General features: G+C 34.9%; 1 protein-coding gene across 1 annotated transcript; it reads left to right on the top strand.

Moving 5' to 3' along the window:
- The first annotated feature begins 5674 nt into the window (after window positions 1-5674).
- Window positions 5675-25437, top strand: LOC134253434 (probable cytochrome P450 CYP44). Its single transcript, XM_062735958.1, has 10 exons — window positions 5675-5889; window positions 20486-20637; window positions 20869-21094; window positions 21690-21868; window positions 22031-22214; window positions 22429-22606; window positions 23698-23861; window positions 24274-24355; window positions 24468-24695; window positions 24860-25437. Exons 1-10 carry the CDS (start codon window positions 5675-5677, stop codon window positions 24980-24982), a joined length of 1731 nt encoding a protein of 576 aa, XP_062591942.1. The 3' UTR covers window positions 24983-25437.
- The last annotated feature ends 55 nt before the right edge of the window (window positions 25438-25492 follow it).

Below are 25492 nucleotides of genomic sequence, written 5' to 3'. Positions count from 1 at the left end.
ACAGGGGAATCATGATTAGCAGTGGATGGAAGAAGAAGAAGACATTTTAAGACCCGGTAGGTACAATATTGTACAGTATTTTTATGTGTCCTCGAATGAAGAACGCTTCTGGTACTGTTCATTAGTCTGGGCACCAAACATAAACTGCACGACGGTGAAATCGTTAGTGCACTATTTCAATTTTGTAATAATTATTTAACAACTCTAAACATCTCATTAAGATCATGGATTTTAACCTGAATTTCCTCGTTTGGGATCGAACTTATGTAAAGAATTTTACCTATACGTTCCTTTGTTCAAGTCAAGATAACATTTACAGAATGAGGGGTGTGCGCGCGCATCGATGGATGGCGGAAAATTTTTCTTCTTAAGAATCTTATAAGTTTCCATTTATAATCTATCATATTTCTCGTTCAAAACTAACACTGTACAGAGGGTAAGTGTGGAACAACATCATTCCATCACCTGATAAGTCCGTTTTTGTGATATAAACTCCCTTATCACCATGATGATGATCTGACAACATCGATCAGAGGAAATTCGAAATGGCGTCACTTGTTTACATTGCGATGTCATTTGTATTGGTATGTAACATATTCCATGGTGAAAGCAATACTGACACAACTGAGAATCATGAAAAATTAAGGCATTTAACTTCAAATCTACAGAAAGATAGTGTTATTTATGCTATAAACGACAAGAGGAGCTACGCGTTTGGAAATGTAATATCACTGAGCAAACGTCACAAAGGCATATTGTTTTATCTAGCAACACTCCTTCTAATCATAGCAAATGATGTAAATCTTAATCCTGGACCATCAAATGAAACAATTTACCCATGTGGAACATGCGACAAGCCAGTGACATGGGCTGAAAGGGGTATTATATGTGACAATTGTAATCAATGGTACCATGTTAATTGTCAGTCAATGTCATCTAGTGTGTATTTAGAGCATATAGAACACTCAGGTCTAGCCTGGGATTGCCTAGTTTGCAACTGTCCTAACTACTCAACGTACTGTTTTTCCATCACAACAATAGACACATCAAACATCTTTAGTGTACTATCAGATGGACTGTGCTCACCACCAGCCCAGTCATCACAACCCATTCATACTTCTACACCTATCAGATCCAAACAAGTGCAGAGGAAATCGAAACAAAACATCCGGATCCTGAATGTGAACTTTCAATCAATAAAAACTAAGCAACATCAAATTGAAAATTTAATTGACAGCACCAAGCCCGACATTATTCTCGGTACAGAAACATGGATAGATAGTTCAATCAAAGACACTCAAATATTTCCAGCTGGTTTTAACATATTTAGAACAGACCGAAATCTAAACGGTGGGGGTGTACTTGTGGCAGTAAGAGACACATTCATTGTCACTTCAGTACCAGAACTTATAACAGACTGTGAAATTACATGGTGCAAACTTGAGATATACGGTCATAAAGCACTATACCTAGCTAGTTTCTATAACCCAAAAACATCCAATGAAAAGGCTATGAATCAGTTCACACAAAGCATAACTCGTGCGTCTAAAATAAACAAAACGCTAGTCCGACCAACATTAGAATATGCATGCTCAACCTGGGACCCATATCAACAAAACAACATCAACAAACTGGAGGGAGTTCAGAAAAGAGCGGCTAGATACGTAAGAAACAACTACAACTACAATAGTGCAACATCAGTGTCCAATATAGTGAAAGACCTAAACTGGGCAGTACTACAAGACAGAAGAAAGAACACACGACTATGCCTATTCTACAAGATCGTTAACAACAAAGTGAAAATAGACCCTAGTGATAAGCTAATACCAACAGGAAGAGCAAGCAGAGCCCATAATGGCAACTCATTCAGGCAACAAAAATGCTCAACAAATATTAGACGGGATTCCTTCTACCCGAGGACAATCAGAGACTGGAACGCCCTCCCCTCCAGTACAGTGTCCGCAGTGAGCCTTGAATCCTTCAAGACTCACCTGGCTGCCTAGTTTATTCTGCTCTGTTTTTAAACTCACTACTTGTATAGTTGCACCTGTTTTTAACGCGCACACCCTACACAGTGGCAGAATAATCAGCTTATTGATGGCGGCCGCTTTCCGGTAGAAGTAGAAGTAGAAGTACAGAGTATGATGTACAATGTAATTAATTATATATATTTTAATGCATGTTCATGATCATTTTCAGCTCTTATTTTAATTATTTTATAGCTGTTGCTGCATTGTGCCTGAGATGATGCCCTCAGCACTGGCGTTTGATAACTTGGTGGATGTAGATGCTCAGCCAGTCAGTCACTAGGCTTGTGAATATGGTGAGAACTAGCTCAAATTATCGCTCAAACCAAGTAAACTATAACTTTGATTTTATTAATCCATGTCTATTAGCATAATAATAAATTTTTACGGTGCGACAGTTGGGGCGAGCGCAGTTATTTACTATCAAAAACCTCACAAAGCTTTTACTTACACTGCCTATCCTCAGTTCATTAAAAAAGAAAAAAGAATTAGAAATCACTTCCCAGGCATTGGGATTGAGATTCCGAACTTTCGGAAGTTTCCCACAAAATCGGAAATACCCGAGCCGTTTAAGTGACGAAAGTATGGCGTCAAATAAAAAGTCCTGTTGACTCTGAACGCAAACGATAGTTTTGTGGCATGGAGATTGCACTAAATCGTTGTTTGTAATTTTTTCAAGTAAGTTGTTGCTATGTTTTAGCCACCATGTTGCTATGCACCGCAAAGGATTATTGGGAGTTTTGAATTTTTTCACGCGGTGAGATAAAAATTTCTTGGAACAATGTGCAGATTTTAACCCGAATTTCCTCCGTTCGTACACGTTAGTATATTGAGCTCGCTACAGGAGCGTCGCTTCACGACGCTCGCTGCGCTCGCTTTTAAAAAAATTATAGCAACTTTGCCATGTAAATAAAATTTAAAGGTTTATATTCTTAACACGCTTAAATTCCTTATTCTAATAATTTATAACAATGCATTCTGACAGGTAATCTAAACATGAAAACTGCACAGACATGCATAATTATTTTAGATCAAATAGCAATCATCTACTATGAAGTATACATGCATTTTACAGGAATCCAGGTGCTCACAAGGACAAGAGGTGTATGAAAAAAAAAACAAAAGGTAAGACTTCTGAATTATTTTCTAAATCAATAAAATCACATGAATTGAAATTATCTTTTTCAGTGTTAGTCAGGCATTGAGCTTGAGCTCAAACCTTTTTGTTTTAGCTTACCTGAACCATTTTAAGGCCTAAGTGAGTTTTTTGATCAGTGCCTGATTTTGTCTGTCATCTATAAACTTTTCAGATTTACACATTTATCAGAATTAATCCTAATTTGAACAAAAAATTGCAAGATAGTGAATTAATTCATATTCTTTAGTAAACTGATTTGCCAGGTTAATAAAAAAACAATTGTTTTGTATAGCTTTAGTTTATTATTTGTCGTATATTTATATGGATAACAATAATGATGCATCTTAATGGTCATCTTTTTCTTTCAGAAATTGTGTAAGGATCGAAAGTTTGAAGTGTCTGTTGGAATGATCAACATCGAACTTTCTGAGCCAATTTCGTGACACCAATTAACTGTCAACCTTCTAACATAACCATTTACTAATTTCATGGAATATCAGTGAGGAAGTGATTCTCTAGCAAACACGTCAGAAGTTTTGGATCTTCATTAATTGGGATCTTTGGCACGTAGGTTGAGGGAAAATAGCATCTGTTGATTTTATGGGATCATTGTATCAATATAGTTGTGTAGTACATATTTTTTGCATGTAATACATGTGTTTGTCACTCTAGTCATTAACTTTGTATCAGTACATAAGCATGATAAGCCACTGGCAGTTCATTGTAAATGTATACCCTGTTGAGGTTTCAATGACCATTCCAATTCCATGGCCAATGTCATTTAATAAAACTAACTTCTTATTTTAGAAAATGCAGGCTGGAGTTTACTAAATACATGTATATCATAACATGATTATCATTAATTTAACCAAGGTGACTGATTCTCCAGTAATCATATTTTTCTTTGTAAATAACCTTTGATGTAAAATACTTTCTGTGAGAATACTTTATGAAAGTGTGCTTATATTGTACATCTGAGAGTTATATGCAAATATTTGTCTCAAAAAAACATTGTAAAAGAAACAATGAATTTTTTATTTTGAAAATATAGATTTGATCTATGAAAAATTGTGATGTTATCAAGTTTTTTTGGTAATTATTTGGCACTAATCTGCTAATTATTTCAGTTTTCATTGTACATGTATTTGGAATTTGGAATCCTGGAATTCCATGTATTTCCATGGAATTCCTTAGATTTACAAATATCCTGGAATTCCACGGATTTCCTCCGCAAATTTCCATTCTGGCATTGTTCCGCTCTTTTCCAGGCTAGATTCAAAATTCCAAATCATTCCGAAAAAAGTTCCGTCCCAATACTCCGGAGAATTCTTAAGAATTCCGCGGAACAAAAATTCCATGGAATTCCATGGAATATGCTTTGGAATTCCATGGAAGTTGCGGAAAATCTACATTAGGGAGTTGAGCGGTTGAGACGTCATAGCTATGTGAGGTGAAAACACTGTAAACATGGATTTAGCAACATATTTTGGGTAATTTTGACAGTTTTATTCGCTGTCAGAATGGTTTATTTATTTCCTTCTATCAAATATTAGGTCAAGGAAGAATTGTTTACAACAATCTTCGTTACTGGAATGGAAATCGAGAGTTTTCCCGCACTTCTGATATTCGTCACACTGTGACAGGATATCATTTTGATATCCTTTCACACTGTGACAGGATATCATTTTTATTCAATGAATAAATTACAGTATTTCACGGGTAAAAATGTAATAAAATGTAAACAAACATCACAACGTCGTTAATACTACATAGATCAGAATAATTCTTGCACCATTAGAAAGATAAAATATAAACGATAAAAAATGTACAGAATTTTTTTTATTGTTAGTTCCATTCTAATGATAAATAATTTCAAATGTGTAATTTTACAGTACGTCAATTTATCCTGCAACTACCCCTTGCATTGACCTAATAAAGGTAACCTAATAAACCAAAGCTTTATCCGGTCACTGCCCTAATAAAGCCTCGTGCATGTATTCCGACGTTCCAAAAGCATTGTGACGTCACGTATATAATGTAACATTGCAGTTGTTTACGCCATGGCGTCATAGTTTCAACTGCAGAGATGTGCCTAAATCTGTCGGAATTAGCTTGTTTTGGACGCTCAAATGTAAAATTTTATTGCAGGATAAACAAAATACATGATAACTGACTTGAAATATAAGCGATATTTGGGCTCGGGTCGAAAACGTAAGAGGGCTCGGCAAGCCTCGCCCTCTATCACGTTTTCTTACCCTCGCCCAAATATCGCTTATATTTCAAGACAGTAACCATGTATTTTATATATATGCAGAATAAACTTAAAATAAAAAGCAGTTAGTAAAACTCGTAAACACAGTTTGACGTTTTTTATCATTAGAATGCGTGAAAAGAAGAAAACACTTGCTGTGGCCTTCAACTCGACATTTAGATATATCAACGACGTACTGTCAATTAACAATGGTAATTTCCACATTCCTATGTCGATACGATATATAAATATATATATATGAAACCATCAGAGATACCAAGGGTAGCCCTAAGATGGACTCCACCAGGAAAGAGAAACAGAGGGCGACCAAAGGAGACATGGCGACGGTCGGTTGAAAAGGAAATGAATGATCAGGGGTGGACTTGGGGCACTGTACAGGCAAAGGCAGCAGACAGACAGAGATGGAGGTCCTCGGTGCAGGCCTTATGTGCTCAAAGCACGAAGAGGACTAAGTAAGTAAATCTTTAGAGATCAATTGTATAATATTTATCCATAAAACAAAGCATAATAACAAGGGACGTTTTAACGCGCAAGAAAAATAACGTCATGGTTTTGCGTACTACGTCATCAGTTTCAGAGAGTGGTGATATGGATTCAGAAAACCACAGTGTGGTGATCCGGAAAATCGGATCAAACTCTGTAAAATTAACAGTAACAATACGATATATAAATACATATAATTAACAGTAACAAAAACAAGGAAATTGATGGGTATATAATAAATCCTTGGGAGAGTGAGATAAAAGATACCACAGAGTCTGATACATCTGTGTCATACTTGGATATTTTACTTGAAAAAGACATTACTGGTAATCTAACAACCATGCTCTATGACAAACGTGATAACTTTCACTTTTCTATCGTCCATACGGATTTTATATATCTTAGTTGATTCGATACGCAAGAGCATGCTCTACGTATGAACAAAATATCAGCAGTCTCGTTTAAAGTAATCATTTCGTAAGTTGTATGGTCGATACAATGACCTTGTCAGCAAATACTATTTATCATTGAGTCAAATGCTGCCTGACATTTTTCTTACTAATTGTTAGTCCATTATTTATATACTGAATTGACGACGGATTTTCCCGTTATTTCCTGATCATGACAAGGAGCATACGGCGGGTGTGACCGGTCGGCAGGGAATGCTCACTCCTCCATGGCACCTGATCCCACCTCTAATGTTTTGAAGGTCCGTGTTTGCTCTGCTCCTGTTTGTTTTGTTTTATAGACTTATTATCTTGAATACTGTTCGTTATTTCATAAAATAAAAGTGTTCCTATTTGGTAGATATGAACACTTGTTTTAGGGTTTTATATGATGTTGTCTGGTTACTGGATCATCTGCTTAGCTACCGGGATCGTGCTTCGCTTTTCCGCATGTGAGAGGTTTAAAGCACCGACAAAAACCTTCCTTCAATACCCTGATCATGACCAGACAACGTTTACCATGTCTTCAAGGTTCCAATTTTTTTTTTTATCTCCCTTTGATTTATTTCATCTCCTCTTTCTGCATGTCGAACGCATTACAGGTTATGGGGAGTGGCGATGTTACCCAACCTGTATAAATGCAACCAGAAAGAGACAAAATTCAGCGTTCCACTCTTTTATTTAACTAAACAATCCATTTCAATATTAATAATTACAATAAATAATTTTACACAAGATATTAAACATTATTATAAATATAAATACTTATGATATAAAACATTTAACCTGCAAATAAAACCAGCCATGTGAAAACTAAATAATTTTTACCAAAGCGCACTCAATTCCACAAAATAAGCTTACCTGTATAAATGCAACCAGAAAGAGACAAAATTCAGCGTTCCACTGCCGAATTCTCCCACTGAGTTACATTTATACCCCTGTGCGTGCCGTGCATAATTTAGTATTTCTTTTGAAATTGCAATAATTATATTTAACCTGAATTTTAATTTGTAATTACTTTTATTCTGACCTTTGGTACTTTTTAATTTTCTAATGCACTTTTAAAATAATTTCCAATTTTTTGCATAATCTTTAAATATTATTTTCTGTCGATAATTTATTCAGACATTTGAACTCTGATCACCCCCTATCTCCTTGGTTGCTTCTTCCTTCTGACCAAATACATCTTCCGAGTAAACAAGTAAACAACTGCATTCTAATGAATGGTATATGCTGGGAATCATTCGATCAGGTTAAAAGGTCACCCTACTGGCCAGAATCTGTGTATAATTATAGTTCTTCAGAGCTCGCGTTATCTGTCTCAGCCAAAGAGTGCAAATACACAAAAACGTGTTACAAACTTATTTTACTGCATTTTGTGTTATGATAAATTCCCCCCACTAACAAAAATCTTGTCCTCAAGATTTGTTTAAGATACTTTTTAGAGACTTTTAGTTAATATCGCTGAATTTTCAGATGGCTTTATCATAGTACAGCATTATAAACTATTCAAAATATTATTAAACATGCACAAGAATAATATGTTTTATACACAAAAAAAGTATAAATACGAAAACAACACAATATTCAAAATTTACATATACCTGGGTGGAGTCGGCAACACTCCTTAGAATAGTTAACAATAATCTGCAGGAAAAATGACATTCACAAAGTAATCATAAATTTAAAAATAAACACTTCAACGTCCAATCATTACCCTATTCGCTTAACCCAGAAAAAGAAGTTACCACAAAAATTACCTTCTGGAACCTTTTCACAATTAAAAGAAAATGAGTTTTCCTTGTTTTGCAAAGTAGGTATACTTTAAATAATATATTGTTACTCTACATATACATGTAAAATCAATACTCAATCAAAATCAATCTGACAATAAAGTCAATCAAACGAACTGAATTGTGTTATCAGATATACATTCAAGATCGTAAAAAAAAAATCCTTGTTAGACCTTACATGTTCAAAAGCACGAACACATTTCAACATTAATAAAAATTGTAGCCACCATTGACCAGAAAAAATCTAATCAATAAAAAATATATATATTGTGCTTGAGGGAGAGGAAAATATATAGAACGGCGTTTTAAAAAAAATCTGGTATGATTTTAAACAATTCCTTTTCCTTATAGCCAAATTTGATCTTTATACCAAAGGAAAAATCGTCCATAGTAATGTTTCAAGAAAATTTTCAAACAATCTTTTTTTTAATATCATTATTGTAAAATATTACCATGGATTGCTCTGTTAGCAGAGGAATTTTCTAGATAATTGAATGTCATTTACAAAATGTTATCTGTAGCATAACCTGAGCGTACCACTTATGTGAAAAGTTTAAACTTTACATGTTTGTATATTTGATTGTCAGAGTTTAAGTGAGTAATATATTAGTATGTTAACACAATTTGTATTCCATGCATTTTAACTCAGGCATAATCTACGTGCAAATTCTGACGTTTGACCGAAGGTAGTTGTTATTTTGTTGATAACAAACACATGCAAAGCACAAATACATGTATACAATGCAACCGTAAAAATAGTCAGTTTCATCATTCAGTTTTTAATTATCCGATCATCAACATGTATAACAAGAAAACATTTCCATAAACTCCAGAATTTAGTGGTACCTTTGTTTATAGAACCCGAGCATATATTTATCTTTCATATGTTAATATATCTTTATAACGTATATTTCTTTTATTTAATTCGCATCATTTAGTTTTCGTTTATTTAAGTTTGATCTTGAAAGGAGGAATGATTCTCGCAGTAAATTAGGAAGGATAAAGAATTTTGCTTAGAACTCCCATATAACAGACGACATGAAAGATATGGAAAGAGATGAACGTCCTGATAGAAGATTTATATGAATGATTTGTATGAAAAAGATGAAAAAGGTATTGGACGTTCCGAAAGAAGAAAGAAATGTATGACATATATAGAAGTCAAAAACAAAACTCAATCCTTTCCATTACGATACCCTTCCTTTCTTTAACCGTCTTCTTAAAATATTTCCCCTTTCTTTCATTTGTTCCTCGATTTCCACCCATAGTATTTTAACGACCTTTGTTAACCGTATTGACCCTTATATTCATCTTATACTCCTGTTTTAGAATTTCCTTTTTCTTCGTTTTGTTGACGAATGATACAATTGTTTTAACAACTGTGATACATTATTCGAAGGTTCCCAAGTAGGCTGTGACCCATCTGCCCATTTCACTAAATAATATCTTTTATTATTGATCCATTTCGATTTCAACAGTTTTTCTACCGTGTGCCATTCATCTTTATTCTGTTTCTTTTGGCTTTGCGCGTTTTCTCTGTTTATAATGTCATTTGCATTATTTTGTCTTTGGGGATTTTGCGGTTCCGTTGGGGGACGATAGTCTCTTGGGTCTTTGTACAATCTCAACCTATTTGCATGCACCGACGCTTTTAGTTCAACATGGTTGCTTGACCTTCTTAACCTAAACGAATGGTTTGGATTTACCTTAACTATATAATAAGGACCTTCCCATTTAGGCTCTAATTTATGTTTCTTACCTGGAGTTCTTTTCATCACTTTTAATAAAACTTCATCTCTTATTTTAAACTGCGGTTCTTTAGTTTTCTTATCATATCGCTTTTTGTTTTTCTCTTGAACCTTAGCCACATTTTTCTGCGCAAGTTCCTCACTTTGTTAAGTAAAGCATCAATGTACTCTTTTGGTGCTTTTTCCAAAACTTCCTTGGGGATCAATGAAACATCAAGGGGTAATGTCATTTCTTTCCCAAACAACATATAATAAGGGGAATACCCTGTCGACTGGGTTGATGGACTCATCCTGAACGCCATCATTACACTAGGTAAAATATCTTCCCAAGCTTCCTGATTTTTCTGACAATACGCTCTGAGTGATTGAGCTATTGTAGAATTGATTCTTTCACATGCCACATTACTCTGTGGATGATATGAACTTGTGACGTGCCGAGTTACCTGGAATATTTTACACAACGCTTGAACAACTTTTGACATAAAATTTTGTCCCCTATCACTGACCAACGTACGTGGAGCCCCGTATCTCGTAAATATTTCTTTGTACAATAAATGTGCAACCTCTGTTGCTTCTTGTGTTTTCATAGGCAGTGCCTCTGACCAGTGTGACAATGAATCTGTAACCAATAAAATATATTGATACCCATGCTTTGTTTTTGGCAAACCTGCCAATATATCCATATGCCATCGGGCAAATGTCCCTTCTACTGGTAATGGGTGTAACGGTGCGGCCCTACTTGCTGTATCCCGTTTTACCCTTTGACAAACATCACATGACGTAACATAGTCATACACATTTTGATACATCCCTGGCCAAAAATACTTTTGCTTTATTGCCAAATAAGTTCTGTGTACCCCCAAGTGACAACCACCTGCTAATGAATCATGATAAGATTTCAAAACATCATTTATGAAAGACTGGGGACATGCCAATTGTTTAATCATTGCTTCTGGGTTTGATTTATTCTTTGACCTGGGTTGAAAAATATGAAACAAGATGCCCTGTACCAATTCATATTGATTAGCTTCGTATGGGATTGCTTTCGCTCTTTTCGGATCATTTGGAAGCGTGCCATCTTGTAAATATTTGTACATGTGTTTAAAATAGGGACAATTTTGTTGTTCTTGTTTAATTTGTTCATTCTTGTTTACATTTTTGTTACTTTGTTTTTCGCTTTCTGATAGAGTGTCATTCATTTCCAAGATATGTTGCTGATTGTCATTTGGAAATATAAATGTAACCTCTGTTATCTCATGTGGAATTATATCATCATCATTTTCTTCGGGAGTTTTTGTTTGTTTTGAATAAGGCCTTCTAGACAGTGCATCACAATTTTGATGTTTTATTCCCGGTCGATGTTTTACTTCAAAGGAATATTCTTGCAATCTTAATGCCCATCTTATTAATCTCGCATTCGTGTGTTTGATTGTCTTTAACCAAGTTAATGCTTTATGGTCAGTGTAGACCAGAAATTTATTGTTTAACAAATATACACGAAAATGCGCAATTGCTGACACCAACGCGAGCATTTCTTGTTCAGTCACGGAATATGATTTTTCATACTTATTTAGAGTTCTTCCTCCATATGCAATTACATGTTCTTTATTATCATCTCCCATTTGAGATAAAACATAGCCAATAGCCATACCTGACGCATCACATGACAAAATAAATGGTTTTTGAAAATCTGGATAGGCTAAAATTGGTGTTGTTGTTAAGGCTTGTTTAAGTGTATCAAAAGCAATTTGACAATCTCTGGTCCATTTAAAAGGAGTATCTTTTGTTAACAATCTATTTAAAGGCAATGCAATTTTTGAATACCCTTTTACAAATTTCCGATAATAATTTGCCAATCCGAGAAAACTGCGGATATCATGCTGATTTTGTGGCAATGGAAATGATTGAACCGCGTCAACTTTTGATGGATCTACTTTTATTCCGTCTGTAGATATTATATGACCCAGATATGTGACCTCTGGTTTAGCAAACGAACACTTTTTAGGCTTTAAAGTCAAGTTTGCTTGTCGTAAACGATCAAAAATCAAATTAAGATGTTTTAAATGATTTTCAAAAGTATCTGACCATACAATAATGTCATCGATGTAGACCAAACAATGTTTCCACGTTAGACCCTTTAGAACCATATTCATGAGCATCTGAAAAGTTGCTGGGGCATTGACAAGACCAAAAGGCATTCTTTTGAATTGATATAAATTATCATGCGTAATGAACGCAGTTTTGTGTTTTGTATTTTCATCCAACGCGACTTGCCAATACCCAGAAGCCAAATCCAAAGTAGAAAATATGTTTGCTTTATTTTGCCCGATCGCGTCAAAAACATCTTCCAAGCGAACTGATGGAAACGTTTGAACGGGTGTTATTGCATTCAATTTGCGATAGTCAATTGCAAATCTGTATTCATTATTTTGCTTTTTAACTAACACGACCGGTGACGCAAAAGAAGACGTACTCTCTTCAATTATGTCATTTTTGAGCATTTCATTAATTTGTTTTTCAATTTCCTTTTTAGCTTTTGGAGACGTACGATATGGTTGTGATCGAATGGGTTTATCATCTTCAGTAACAATTGAATGACGAAACACATTACACTTGCCCAATTCTGATAAATTGTTTGCAAAGACATCACTGTTTTTATTTATAAATATTTGAAAAATTTCTTTCTCTTTTTCAGATAGAATGGAAGATGATAAATCCAGAAATACTGATTTTTCTTTTGAGGTCATTTTCGCGTTTTGTTGATCCAACGAAAATATATTTGCTTCGTCAACGGGATTCACCGATGCTATGATTGTTCCAGCCGAAATATTTATTTGCTCATTTGAAGTATTCGTGACCTGCATAAACACGTGTGTAGGTTTATTTATAACCACACATTTTGCAACCGCGAGACCTGTCCGTTTACTAGCCTTTGGTTCTAATAGCACCGTGGCGTTGTTTTTAGTATGCGATAATCTAACAGGAATGTTTATCATTGAGTCTGGTGGAATTATAATTGATTTGGCAGCTCTTGCCAATCCTGCCTTAAAATTCATAACATTGATATTAGCTGAAAATTCTTGCAAGTGCAAAGTTCTTGAGCCCCAATCTAAACTTGCTTTTTGTTGTTTCATGAAATCAGTTCCCAGAATGACCGGATGGCACAATGCGTCAATAATATAAAAAGTTTGACTTAAACTGAGACCTCCTATTTTTATTTGTAAGTCAACCTTTCCATTTACTGGATGTGATGTTCCCCCTGCTCCGGTTATATTGGATATTTCTGAAACTTTAATTTTCTTTTTCTGAGTTTTCAATTTGTTCAAAACTTGTGAATTGATAGCAGAAATAGAGGACCCTGTATCTAGAAGAGCATTGAATTTGAAATTTTGAATGTATACAGGGACATAGCATTTGTCTGCAAAACTGATCAAAGCCTCAACTGCCTCACTGTTTTGCGCGTCTTTACTGTCTACAGCTGTAAATCTTTTATTTGTTTGTTTATTTTTCACTTTGTCAGAGACCGCCGCTAATGCTCGATCGCGCTTCTGTATTTGTCTACATGCTCTTGAAAAATGACCAAATTTTTGACATGTATAACACACAATATCTCTAGCTCGACACCTACTTCTGCCCATGCACATTCCCAAACAAAATTTACATGCAGGAAAATTCATGCGTTGCCTTGTTGACTTAGTAGGATTAGTAGTACCTTTGCTCTGTATATTAGTAACCATATGTTGTCGTGGGACCCGATATTGTTGTTGCCGTCGAGTTTGTAGTGCATGGTGTTCGTTGCGTTTGTGCATTGTTGTATACTTTTGTGGCCTGGGTAGAAATGTCTGCATGAATGGTTGTTGTGCATATTGTGGTTGCTCATTTAATTTCTCAGAAAAATTTTGAATGCCAGAATTAACTTTTATTTTCTCAATTTCATCTTTAACACACTTTAACTCTACCAACAGATTTTCCAAAGTGGTAATTTGACATGATTTTGATTTTTCTGCCAACAGTGCAATTTGCCTTAATTTGTCCATCGTTTGAGGATTGTGTGTTGCTACAAAAGGTTTAATATCATTAATTAATCCGTTCATAGCCACAGACAATACCACATTTTCCGGGATATTTTTAATTGAAGCAGTTTTGATAAGTCTTGTTAAGAAATCTTCTACTGATTCTGTAATATTTTGTTTCAATTGCAGCACAGACAAATCTAAACAATTTTCAAACTCTCTGAATCTTTCCTGAAACAAAACTTTTATAATATCTGCATTTGACTTTTGTTCAAAAGATAAAGAATCATACCAAACTTTTGCATGGCTTTCTAAATGGAATGGAAACGCATCAACAATTTTGTTATCAGATATATCATAAAATCTAGCCCATTGAAAAAAATTAGTCAACCATAAAACAACATTTTGACTACCATCACCTTTAAATTTTTCAAGTTTGATTGGATTGGACATATTTGAAGTTAAAAAATTAATGTCCTACCTGTCCTATTTAATTTTTCAAAGTCTTTTGAATAAAAATATCCGTTCTTGAATGAAGAGTTTCCTGAATGTGTTGGACATCTTTTACCAACCCTGAACCATAGCAATTGTCCAATAGAATAACAGTTTGTGTTCCCAGCCAAAAGAGGACGGAACGGTTTTGGCACCACGTATTTAGCACGAGAGTATAGTTTGTGCGGCGTACCTAGTTCAAATTGCGATCAAAATTTGTTTTTCTACGCTCCGCAGCTAGAAACCTGGTCCATGGCACGTCGGGCAGCCCCTGGAATTGATACAAGTTCATCTACACAACACAGGATGTGTTATTGATTCTCGTGATTTTTATCACGCATTGGTAAATCCTCATTAATTTTTATATTGAAACTACACTGCAACTGTTTTGTAGGTGTTTGTGACACCGGCTTTTTTTGTGGTTCTCAACAGTCCCGTTTTTTTCCATTTAATGTAAGAGCCCCATTTCTCCACCACTTTTCATAAAATAAAAGTGTTCCTATTTGGTAGATATGAACACTTGTTTTAGGGTTTTATATGATGTTGTCTGGTTACTGGATCATCTGCTTAGCTACCGGGATCGTGCTTCGCTTTTCCGCATGTGAGAGGTTTAAAGCACCGACAAAAACCTTCCTGCAATACCCTGATCATGACCAGACAACGTTTACCATGTTTTCAAGGTTCCATTTTTTTTTCATCCCTTTGATTTATTTCATCTCCTCTTTCAGCATGTCGAACGCATTACAGGTTATGGGGAGTGGCGATGTTACCCAACCTGTATAAATGCAACCAGAAAGAGACAAAATTCAGCGTTCCACTCTTTTATTTAACTAAACAATCCATTTCAATATTAATAATTACAATAAATAATTTTACACAAGATATTAAACATTATTATAAATATAAATACTTATGATATAAAACATTTAACCTGCAAATAAAACCAGCCATGTGAAAACTAAATAATTTTTACCAAAGCGCACTCAATTCCACAAAATAAGCTTACCTGTATAAATGCAACCAGAAAGAGACAAAATTCAGCGTTCCACTGCCGAATTCTCCCACTGAGTTACATTTATACCCCTGTGCGTGCCGTGCATAATTTAGTATTTCTTTTGAAATTGCAATAATTATATTTAACCTGAATTTTAATTTGTAATTACTTTTATTCTGACCTTTGGTACTTTTTAATTTTCTAATGCACTTTTAAAATAATTTCCAATTTTTTGCATAATCTTTAAATATTATTTTCTGTCGATAATTTATTCAGACATTTGAACTCTGATCACCCCCTATCTCCTTGGTTGCTTCTTCCTTCTGACCAAATACATCTTCCGAGTAAACAAGTAAACAACTGCATTCTAATGAATGGTATATGCTGGGAATCATTCGATCAGGTTAAAAGGTCACCCTACTGGCCAGAATCTGTGTATAATTATAGTTCTTCAGAGCTCGCGTTATCTGTCTCAGCCAAAGAGTGCAAATACACAAAAACGTGTTACAAACTTATTTTACTGCATTTTGTGTTATGATAGTTATCTCCATATGTTTCAGCAAACAACAAGTGTCTTTGCTTTGCATGATGCATGTCGAGAAAACGCGTCGAACGCTGTAAACTTATCCATACCTGGTAATAAGATGACTGCATCGATTCGAAGATGTGCACAAGTCAATTGAAATACACCCTGAATTCCATTTATTGAAATATACATCAAAATCCTTAGCCTGTGCTGGCCAGATTTTGGTCAGGGAAAATATCACAAGTAGCCTCGTCCCTGAGTACTATTAAAGAAATGCTGGAGATCCTAATTGAATAATCTTTATCACTTGATTCAAAGGAAAAAGTAAATATAGGTAATAACTAATGATTGCCACTTTTCCTCTTTGAGGCTGAGTGTACAAAAGTTTTAGGAAGTTGGTGATGAAATAATGATAGATGTGATGTTTTTCTTTTGTAAATGGTACAAATTTCTTATTTGTTTGAGGGTTAACATTCAAATTCAAGCATACGTTCTTGTGATAAAATGATGTATTCTGCGGCGATTTTCAGCCAAATATTTCTACTTATCACTATGAGCACCGTATGATTTGCAAACAGTAGCGTGTCCACTATCAGATAGAATAAACAGGCACTTGTCATAGATAATGGTCATCTTTATGGACTGACCTGAGTCGTTTGATAGCAGTACTTAACCAAAACTAAAAAAAATACCTGAAGTGAATCACTTATTCAGAGGGGTTACCATTTCCGGTGCTTTAAGGTATGTATAATAAAAAGTACTAATACAGCTTATTGCTAAAATACATCAAAGATCTTATTTAAGACCTACAGTATAGCTCAATGAAGTAGTAGAATTATCCGTTGAAAAGGAACGTTTTGAATTTTCTTCATAACGTTGTTTTAAGAAATTACTATCTATAGATGGTAATGTATGCCAAGACATCAACGATAGTTGGAAACGTGGGATAATTTGATTTAATAAATCAACCCATGTTTCCAACTATAGTTGATGTCACAATGAGGCTACATCTAGCGCACTCCAATAAAAAATGATACAAAGAAGCGTGTTGAGTTGGTAAAATTTTCCGATTGAATGGAACGTTGGTTGTCATACATATACATTTAATGACCCGCCAATTTCTTGAGAAAAGAGAAATCGGTCAAATTGTTCATTAAATTACCCGTGAAACTTGTATTCCATAAATATAATAGCATGTGATTGATCGATACAATTACTACGGTTTCTCCAAGAAACCTAATTAATTCATAATGCAATGAAGCGCATTGAAGTGGTAAAATTTTCCATTTGGATGAAACGTTCTGAGTCATGTTTTGAACGTCAATTATAACATAATGACACGCCCATTTCTTTAGAAACGAAGAAGAAATAATGAAGAAATATTCGTCGTAATGTTTTAGGCCACCCCACTCTTTGCGACAAGCAACATAAGTCACCCCGAAATGGAGATTTTTAAAGTTTAAGAGAGAGATTTAGAGAGTTCAAGCTTCTGTAAAACATATATTGAAACGAATTTGGGCATAATTTTGAATTTATCATGTTTATTGGAGTTACCATAACACATGTATCGGTAGAACACATGCTTACTCTGTGTTTATGTAGACCGTCAATTTGATTGGCTAATATATTTATGGAATATTCTAATGAACTATTTGTCCGAGTTTTTTTCTTTCTTAAGAAATAGTCTGTCATTATCTGACAATCAACTTCTAAATATAGCTCAAAACGTTCCATCCAAACGGAAAATCTTATCACTTCAATGCGCTTCATTGTAATTACAATTCCGTTGCAGTGTGTATTTTGCAGAAGCGGAAACTCACTAACTCTCTTCAATCTTTTAAAATCTCTATTTCAGTGTAACTAATTTTGCTTGTCTTAAAAAAATACCGAGAATATTTCCTTTCTCATTTCTAAAGAAAAGGGCGTGTCATTATGTAACAACTGACATTCGATAAGAAACACCCATACTTTGCATTCAAACGAACAGTTTTACCACTTCAATGCGCTTCATTGTAAGAACATAATTATATACATATTCGTTTCAATAAGTGTTTTGTAGAAGCTGGGTCTCTACCTCTCTCTTTTCAAACTTTATAAAATCTTCATTTAAGTGTAACTCGTGTTAAATTGCCAGTCGCGCAGCGTATGGTGTCTTAAAGCATTACAACGAATATTCTTTCTTGTTTCAAAAGAAATTGGCGTGTCATTTTGTAGCAATTGATATTCGATAAGAAAGACTCAAACTTTCATCTTAAAAGAAAAATTTTGCCACTTCAGTGCGAAGAAAGCGGGGACGACACTCTACGTCTATAGTCTTACTTTTAAAATCTCCATTTCAATGTAACTCATGTCGCTAGTCGCAAAGAGTGGGCTGTCCCATAGCTTTACGACTAATACAATGGAGCGCATTGAAGTGGTAAAAATTTTCATTTAAATCGAAAGTTTGGGTGTATCTTATCGAACATCAATTGTTACATAATGACTCGCCCATTTATTTAATCAAAGTACTCAGAAGTACAGAGAGCCGGGCTCATTTACGGAGTAGAATGAATTTCTTACATGAATCACGTTTATATTCTGATGAAAAAATTGATTTAAAACTATCCATATAAATATAAGACACTGACAGTGAGTTTTTCAATCCTAATACCAGTCCGATTTTGTCAGAATCAGAATTAATCTGGTACCGCAGCTGAATGTAAACAAACAGGCCAGTCTGGTTCCCTCTCCTGCTTTACCTCGTATGTGTAGAGAACTACGATAACATTGATTATCAAAAATCCTTACGCTAATGAACTATGTTCTTTGACTTAGGACTGAAGTTTTCAAAGTCATTACTACTAATGTTCATTTATATAGATAAAACTTCGTTTTATTTTGTTGCTTTATTTAGCGTTTGTATTATCTCAAAAGCAGTTGAGAGTAAGAACTATATTTTTGCACGTAACTTTAAAATGGCGACTATTGGGTTGACTTCCTGCCTTGAACAGGATGACATAAGCCGGCAATTGCTCTTTGAGCAATAAGCCCGGCTAAAAATTAGAAATATTCGTCGTAATGCTTAGGACACCGCACTCTTGGTATGAAGGATATGAAGATAACGAACAGTATTCAATCTCAAAAGTCCATAAAACAATACAAAATAGGAACACTGCAAACAAAGACCTCCAAAACATCAGAGGTGGGATCAGGTGCCGTCGAGGTGTGAGCATCTCCTGTAGAAGGAACACTGCAAACAAGGACCTCCAAAACATCAGAGGTGGGATCAGGTGCCGTCGAGGTGTGAGTATCTCCTGCAGACCGGTTACACCCGCCGTGTGCTCCTTGTCATAATCGGGAAATAACGGGAAAATCCGTCGTCAATTCAGTGCATAAATAATGGACTGATAATTAGTATGAAAAACGTCAGTCAGATTTGATGACTTATTTCACACTTATTTTACACTGACTTGAAACTGGAATGTTCCATCTACATGATCCACATATATGGCTCAGGCGAACTGTAACCGGTCAACATGGGATGCTTACTCCTTCTAGGTACCTGATCACAACTCTGGAAATCCCGGGGGTCCGTGTTTTATGACATGTTTACAGATTGGTTTGTTTATAGATTTTTTTTTTAGATCTATCACTGTTTCTTGTAACCATCATCTTCATACAGCAATGGGGAGATGCTCATTTCAGCTATATTTTGTCTTCACAAATATAAATAGAATTATCACAATAAATGCCTGAATCAACAAGTATTCGTATCCAATTATTTCATTCATTTCAACAGTTTTCAGTGTCATGACAGAACTTTGACATCTTATTGATATAGCACAAGAAACTAAACTAGAAAATGAGGAAAAGTCACTTAATCTTGAGCCATGTACAATGTACCTGAAAATCTAAGATTTTCAGGACATTTCAAAAAAAATATTTTTAATGCTTGACGTGCAAGGGAATTCAAAATAATTAATTTTTATTGTGAAAAACTTGGAAAACCCCAATATTTTGGATTATTTGAGCCACATATGTGAGGTGTACATGTAATTTCACTTTTACAGAAGAACCTGAGATGCGACATGATACCAAAAAGGTATTTTTTGTTTGTTTGTTTGTGTCGGATGCTTTTGAATTTTGTTAGTTTTCTGTTTGTTTGCTCTTAACGTTTGTTTGTTGTCTATTCTTTATTATCCTTTATTAAAAATTTTTTTTTGCCTCTTTCTTTGTTTAGTATGTTTATTTTAGTTTTTTCCTTTGTTTTTTTTTTTTGGTTTTTTTTTGTTTTTGGTGATTCGAATAAACTTTAACTTTTCGAAAACTATTAGGTCAGTTTTGAACAAAAACGGTAAAAAATATTTGTAAATAACACAATTGCAGTTACATATGAAAATATTTATATATGATAAAGTGCAGTTGCTGGTGAAAATTTTATATATGATGTTGAAATGTACAAGTATATCTCCCAGATATTATATCTATTTATTTACCCTACATGTACCTGATCTTCTCCTGAAAAACTAAGCATAAACTCTACCCAAAATTTTCACTGAATAATTTGTTCGTAGAGTTGACACATTGGCGCGGCGGATGAGATCTGTCGGCAGTTTTGTACTCCCAGGGAACTCCAGCCCTGGAAAGGCTTTTAACAAGATCCCTGGTCCACAGGGAATCTACAGCTTTCCCTTCATAGGAACAGCTCTTCATTTCAAACCTTTCAGTAAGATATTTAACAGGACTATCATGTATGAATAATTATATGCACTGTTAATACAAAGCCAAGAGCACCTTTTTACTTCTAGTAATTTAAATAAATTGATTACAGCCTACTTGTTAAAAGTTCCAGTGAATTATCTTAGTCAGAATTTTGCTCAACCATCTGTAATATATAACCAATAGCATGTTTTCATATTCTATTCATTAAATTATACATATTTCTTTTTTATTTCAGCCAATCAATCATTTGGAAATATCAATGATTTGTTGCATGTTCTCCAGCAGAAATATGGCGATATTTACAGATTTAAAGGCGCCTTCCGCTGGATTGTGGTCATATCAAATCCAGAATTCGCCAAAGAGGTTTTAAGTTTAAGGTTGAAGTATCCTTACCGACCGGAAGTGGAAATTGTGAAAGTATTCGGTATCCGGAACAAGAAGGAAGAAGGATTGGGTACACTGTATGATTTGAATAAATACTTTTTCAAAAGGAATTTTGAGAGCATATGTAAATGCAGTTTTAAATGTGTATATACATTTTAGCACATGGTATCACTTTTCCAGCATGTAAGAGGTTTACGGAGAGATACTTTTTACTTGGCGCCACGTAACCTCTATATCCATTTTAAAAATCATCGTCAGCGCATTGTCACACCATTGCATCCTCGTTTTCACGCTGTCAAAACCATCGCTTTATCGTCATAGCATTATCGCATCATCGCTCTATCGACCAAAACCTCGATGGTGCGATAAGATAGTGATCTACTACATGTTTTTATACATGGTAGTATCCGGATCCCATTGCGTATAGTTGTATCAAAAAATTAAGTGATTTGACACTCAGCAGCTAGCCTAGCTGAGCAAACGGTTAAATTAATATGAAGAGGTATCTTAATCTGCGGACAGCTGCAGCTTTTATTTCATAATTTCCTGTAAATATTGTTGCCTAAATCTCTAAATATAACGCACAGTCTTTCATTAAAAAAAATAGCCGTCAAAGAGCTCGAGCCATGGTACAAGAATTTCAAGCCAAACTTGAATTAATGTTTTTCTCAGACAAGGAGAGGCTTGGTGGAATCTCCGGAAGCCAGCTCAGGATCAGATGTTGAAGCCGTCTGCCGTACGCTCTCATATTCCCCTCATAGGACTGGTGGCTGACGATTTTGTGGCGAGTTTGAAGGATACCTTGGTCATAGATGACTGTCTGAAAACACTGGTCAGCGTGGCTACGGAATGTAATTTTCACCCTTTTGTCTAAATAAAATAAATTTATTGTATGTATCTAAATACAAAGTGAAATGTTTACAATTTATACATCATGCATTCTAAAACGATCCATCTATCTACTCATGTATTTGTATTTATGTATAACCTTCACGGTATATACATTTTATAAGGTATGGGAATGTTGTGTTTTAACCGGCGACTGGGGTGCCTTGAAGGTCAACCAGCGGTCAGCATGGAAGACCTTAATACAATCTTTACATCCACGGCTGAGGCGGGAAAATTCTTCAAACCATACAAATACTTCAGGACACCATTTTACAAGAGATTCGAGAAGGCAGTGCTCACGTTACACAGGTAAAACTTCTCATAGCCTTAAAAATGATTTTTGAGCATTCCTTTCGTGTTCAAAATTTACATTTAACAGTTTAAGCAATGAAATCGCCTTTTCCAGTGAAATTCTTTGGTTCTCTTTTATTCATATACTTATTACATACACATATATAATAACTTATGTAACTTAACTTCCCAAAATAACAATTTCAATTCTCACTTCAAGTCATAATCTTAGTATAACAGAAATGGAGATTCAAAATGCTATGCAGAGACTAAGAGAACGGTCCACCGAGGACTTACAAGATCAGTCCCCGGAACCCAATCTTCTGTTATCCATGTTGTCAGATAGCCGCCTGAACACAGACAAAATAAACATCCTCATCACAAATCTCTTCGGCGGAGGCATCGACTCGGTACGAAATCGTTATCTTTAGATATCTTAAGTCTTTTGAGAACTTTAAATTCAATTTCTAAGAGGTTTTTTTTCTATCTTTTGATAACAGGAGCGGTGTGGTCCATTGACCTCCAGTTTTTTATTGACTGTATTAAATATATGGAGATATAATGAACAGCATTCAAGCTGAAAAATCAAAATACAAAATAGGAGCAGAGCAAACACAGACCTTCAAAACATCAGTGGTGGGATCAGGTGTCATTGAGGAGTGAAAATCCGCAGTCACCTTGTTAACAGAAAAAATCCGTCGTCAATTCAGTGTGTAAATAATGGCCTAATAATTGGTATGAAAAATGCCAGTCAGCATTAAACACAATGATAACTTGTATTTGCTGACAAAGTTCTTGTATCGACTGTAGAGCTTACGAAATGATTACTTAAAACGAGACTACTGATATCATCAACTTGTCTGTCAATAATTTACCTCATTTTAGAAATTGTACATACATGTACGTAGAGCATACTCTTGCGTACACAAAACTAGTTGAACTCAAAATTCCAGCTTATTAATATTATACTCAAGTCTCATTGCATTAGAAATAACAACATAGACTTCACTTCTTTTGGCAGAGGGTCATGTATTTTGTAATGCAACTATAAATTAGAGCCAAGTTACTTTCATGCACACAATATACTAATCCTTGCTTCTGAATCATGAAAACTTTATTGCAGATAAAACTTAATACCTTCACTTCGATGAAACTGTAGCTCCATGCTATCTTCTTTTCTTGCAGAATAATAAATTAGTATGGCTGATGACAAATGAAATCGTTTTGAAGAATACATAATTTTTTTTTCAAATGAGAAACAATATTGTCACAGGATAAATCTAAGCATTGCATATAATTATCTGAATTACTGGGAGATATGTTGCTACTTTTATATGATTGATGTCTCAAAGTTAGTAACATGTATCTGTCTCTTGAATCTCTTGCAATTTCTATTGCTTTTCTGTTTATTTTTTTATTCATGTGTGATTTTGTTCTCAATCATATGCCCTTGATAGGCCAAAATTGGAAATAAAGAATTTGCTTCCTTACTTACTTGCAGACCTCAAACAGTTTGGTCTTCCTCTGGCATGAATTAGCAGTCCATTCAGACAAACAGGAAAAAATATACGAAGAAATTATGGCTACCATTGGCCATGAAGATCTGAACAAAGAGACTCTTACGAAATTGCCATATCTAAAAGCTTGTCTCAGAGAATCTATGAGGTAAAATCTGCGATACTATTGGAGTCAGATGTAAACTTCTTCGATTTCTTCACTAACTCCACTTTGTCATTTATTTTATTACGTGCTGACATATCAATAACTACTATGCAATAGAAGAAAAAATAAAAACACTGTCTAATTGTCGAATGAAATAACTTTCCAATTTGAAAACTTATAGAAAACAGTCAATTGAACAAAAGACAAATTATCAGCATCTACCTTAAAAAGTTGTCATTTTAAGGTGACTGGATAATCATGGACATTTTAAGACTATCCAAATCTTTTGAAAAAGAGAACTCTGTATTAAAAATAGCTTTATACACGACAACATATACAATATACAAACTCATACGCATACAAACACACTTTATATGTAGCAATCATTGATCAATTCTGTTCATTCAAATCATAGGAAGAATTTCCCCATCAACGTTGGAAGTATTCGAATATTAGACAACGACTGTTGTGTAGCAGGATATCATATTCCCAAAAAGGCAGGTTTTAATTCCGTGAAGATATTCCTATTTCGCGCAAGAAGTAATCTATTTTAATCAAAATTAATAAGACCGATTAACGTGATTCTTACTATTTACTCAATCCTTATAGACGCCGATCTTGTTAGCATCCCACAATATCAGCAAAGACACAAGGTTTTACAAGCACCCACATCAATATATCCCTGAAAGGTTTCTCAGAGGAAACTACGCAGACGGCACACTTGACGAGGAAATAAAACACACTCATCCATTCGCATTCCTGCCATTCGGCTTTGGTCCTCGCAGCTGTATTGGACAAAGATTTGCAGAAACAGAAATGCTTGTCTTAACGACTAAGGTACGTGTACGTACACACAATCTTGGTGCACTGAATTTTCCTGTGCAATACTGGGATAATATTAATATTTAATATTTGATTGAATCATTCCTAGCTTCTTGATTGGCCTGATCGAGATCCAATATTGTAGAAAACCATTTGTGGATTTTTTCTCTATTTAACAGCTAATTCAAAACTTCCGGATTTCCTTACCACCTGGAAGTCCCAAAAAGTTGGAGACCGTGACTCGAACATTTACTGCTCCCGCCAGAAAAGTCACACTTCACCTAACTCCAAGGGAGAAATAATGGCAAAAATTTCAGTCACCACTATCCAATGCGGAAATCATAGAAAAAGTTTAACGTCACCTCACTCCAAGGCAGAAATCACAGTAAAAGACTCATGTCACTTCACTACACGGCAGAAATCATAGCAATAATCTCATTCACTTCACTGCAAGGCAGAAATCAAAGCAAAAGACTCACGTTCACCTTATTGCAAGGCAGAAATCATAGCAATAATCCCATTCACTTTAATTCAAGGCAGAAGTCATAGCAATTGTCGCACGTTCACCGTACTGCAAGGCAGAAATCATAGCAAAAGACCCAGTCATCTCGATACAAGGCGGAAATCAAAGCTAAAGACTCATGTCACCTCACTGCAAGGCAGAAATCATAGCAATAATCTCATTCACTTTACTCCAAGGCAGAAATCATATCAATAGTCTCAGGCCGCCTAATTTCAAGGCAGAAATCATAGTAAAAGACCCAGTCATCTCGATACAAGGCGGAAATCATGGCAGTTGTCTAACATCACCT

Source organism: Saccostrea cucullata, unplaced genomic scaffold (genome assembly GCF_032062105.1).
Source record: "Saccostrea cucullata isolate Sc308-1 unplaced genomic scaffold, CSIRO_AGI_Scuc_v1 ctg319, whole genome shotgun sequence".
In the NCBI taxonomy this organism is placed as follows: domain Eukaryota; kingdom Metazoa; phylum Mollusca; class Bivalvia; order Ostreida; family Ostreidae; genus Saccostrea; species Saccostrea cuccullata.
This window is presented reverse-complemented; position numbering and strand designations above follow the sequence as displayed.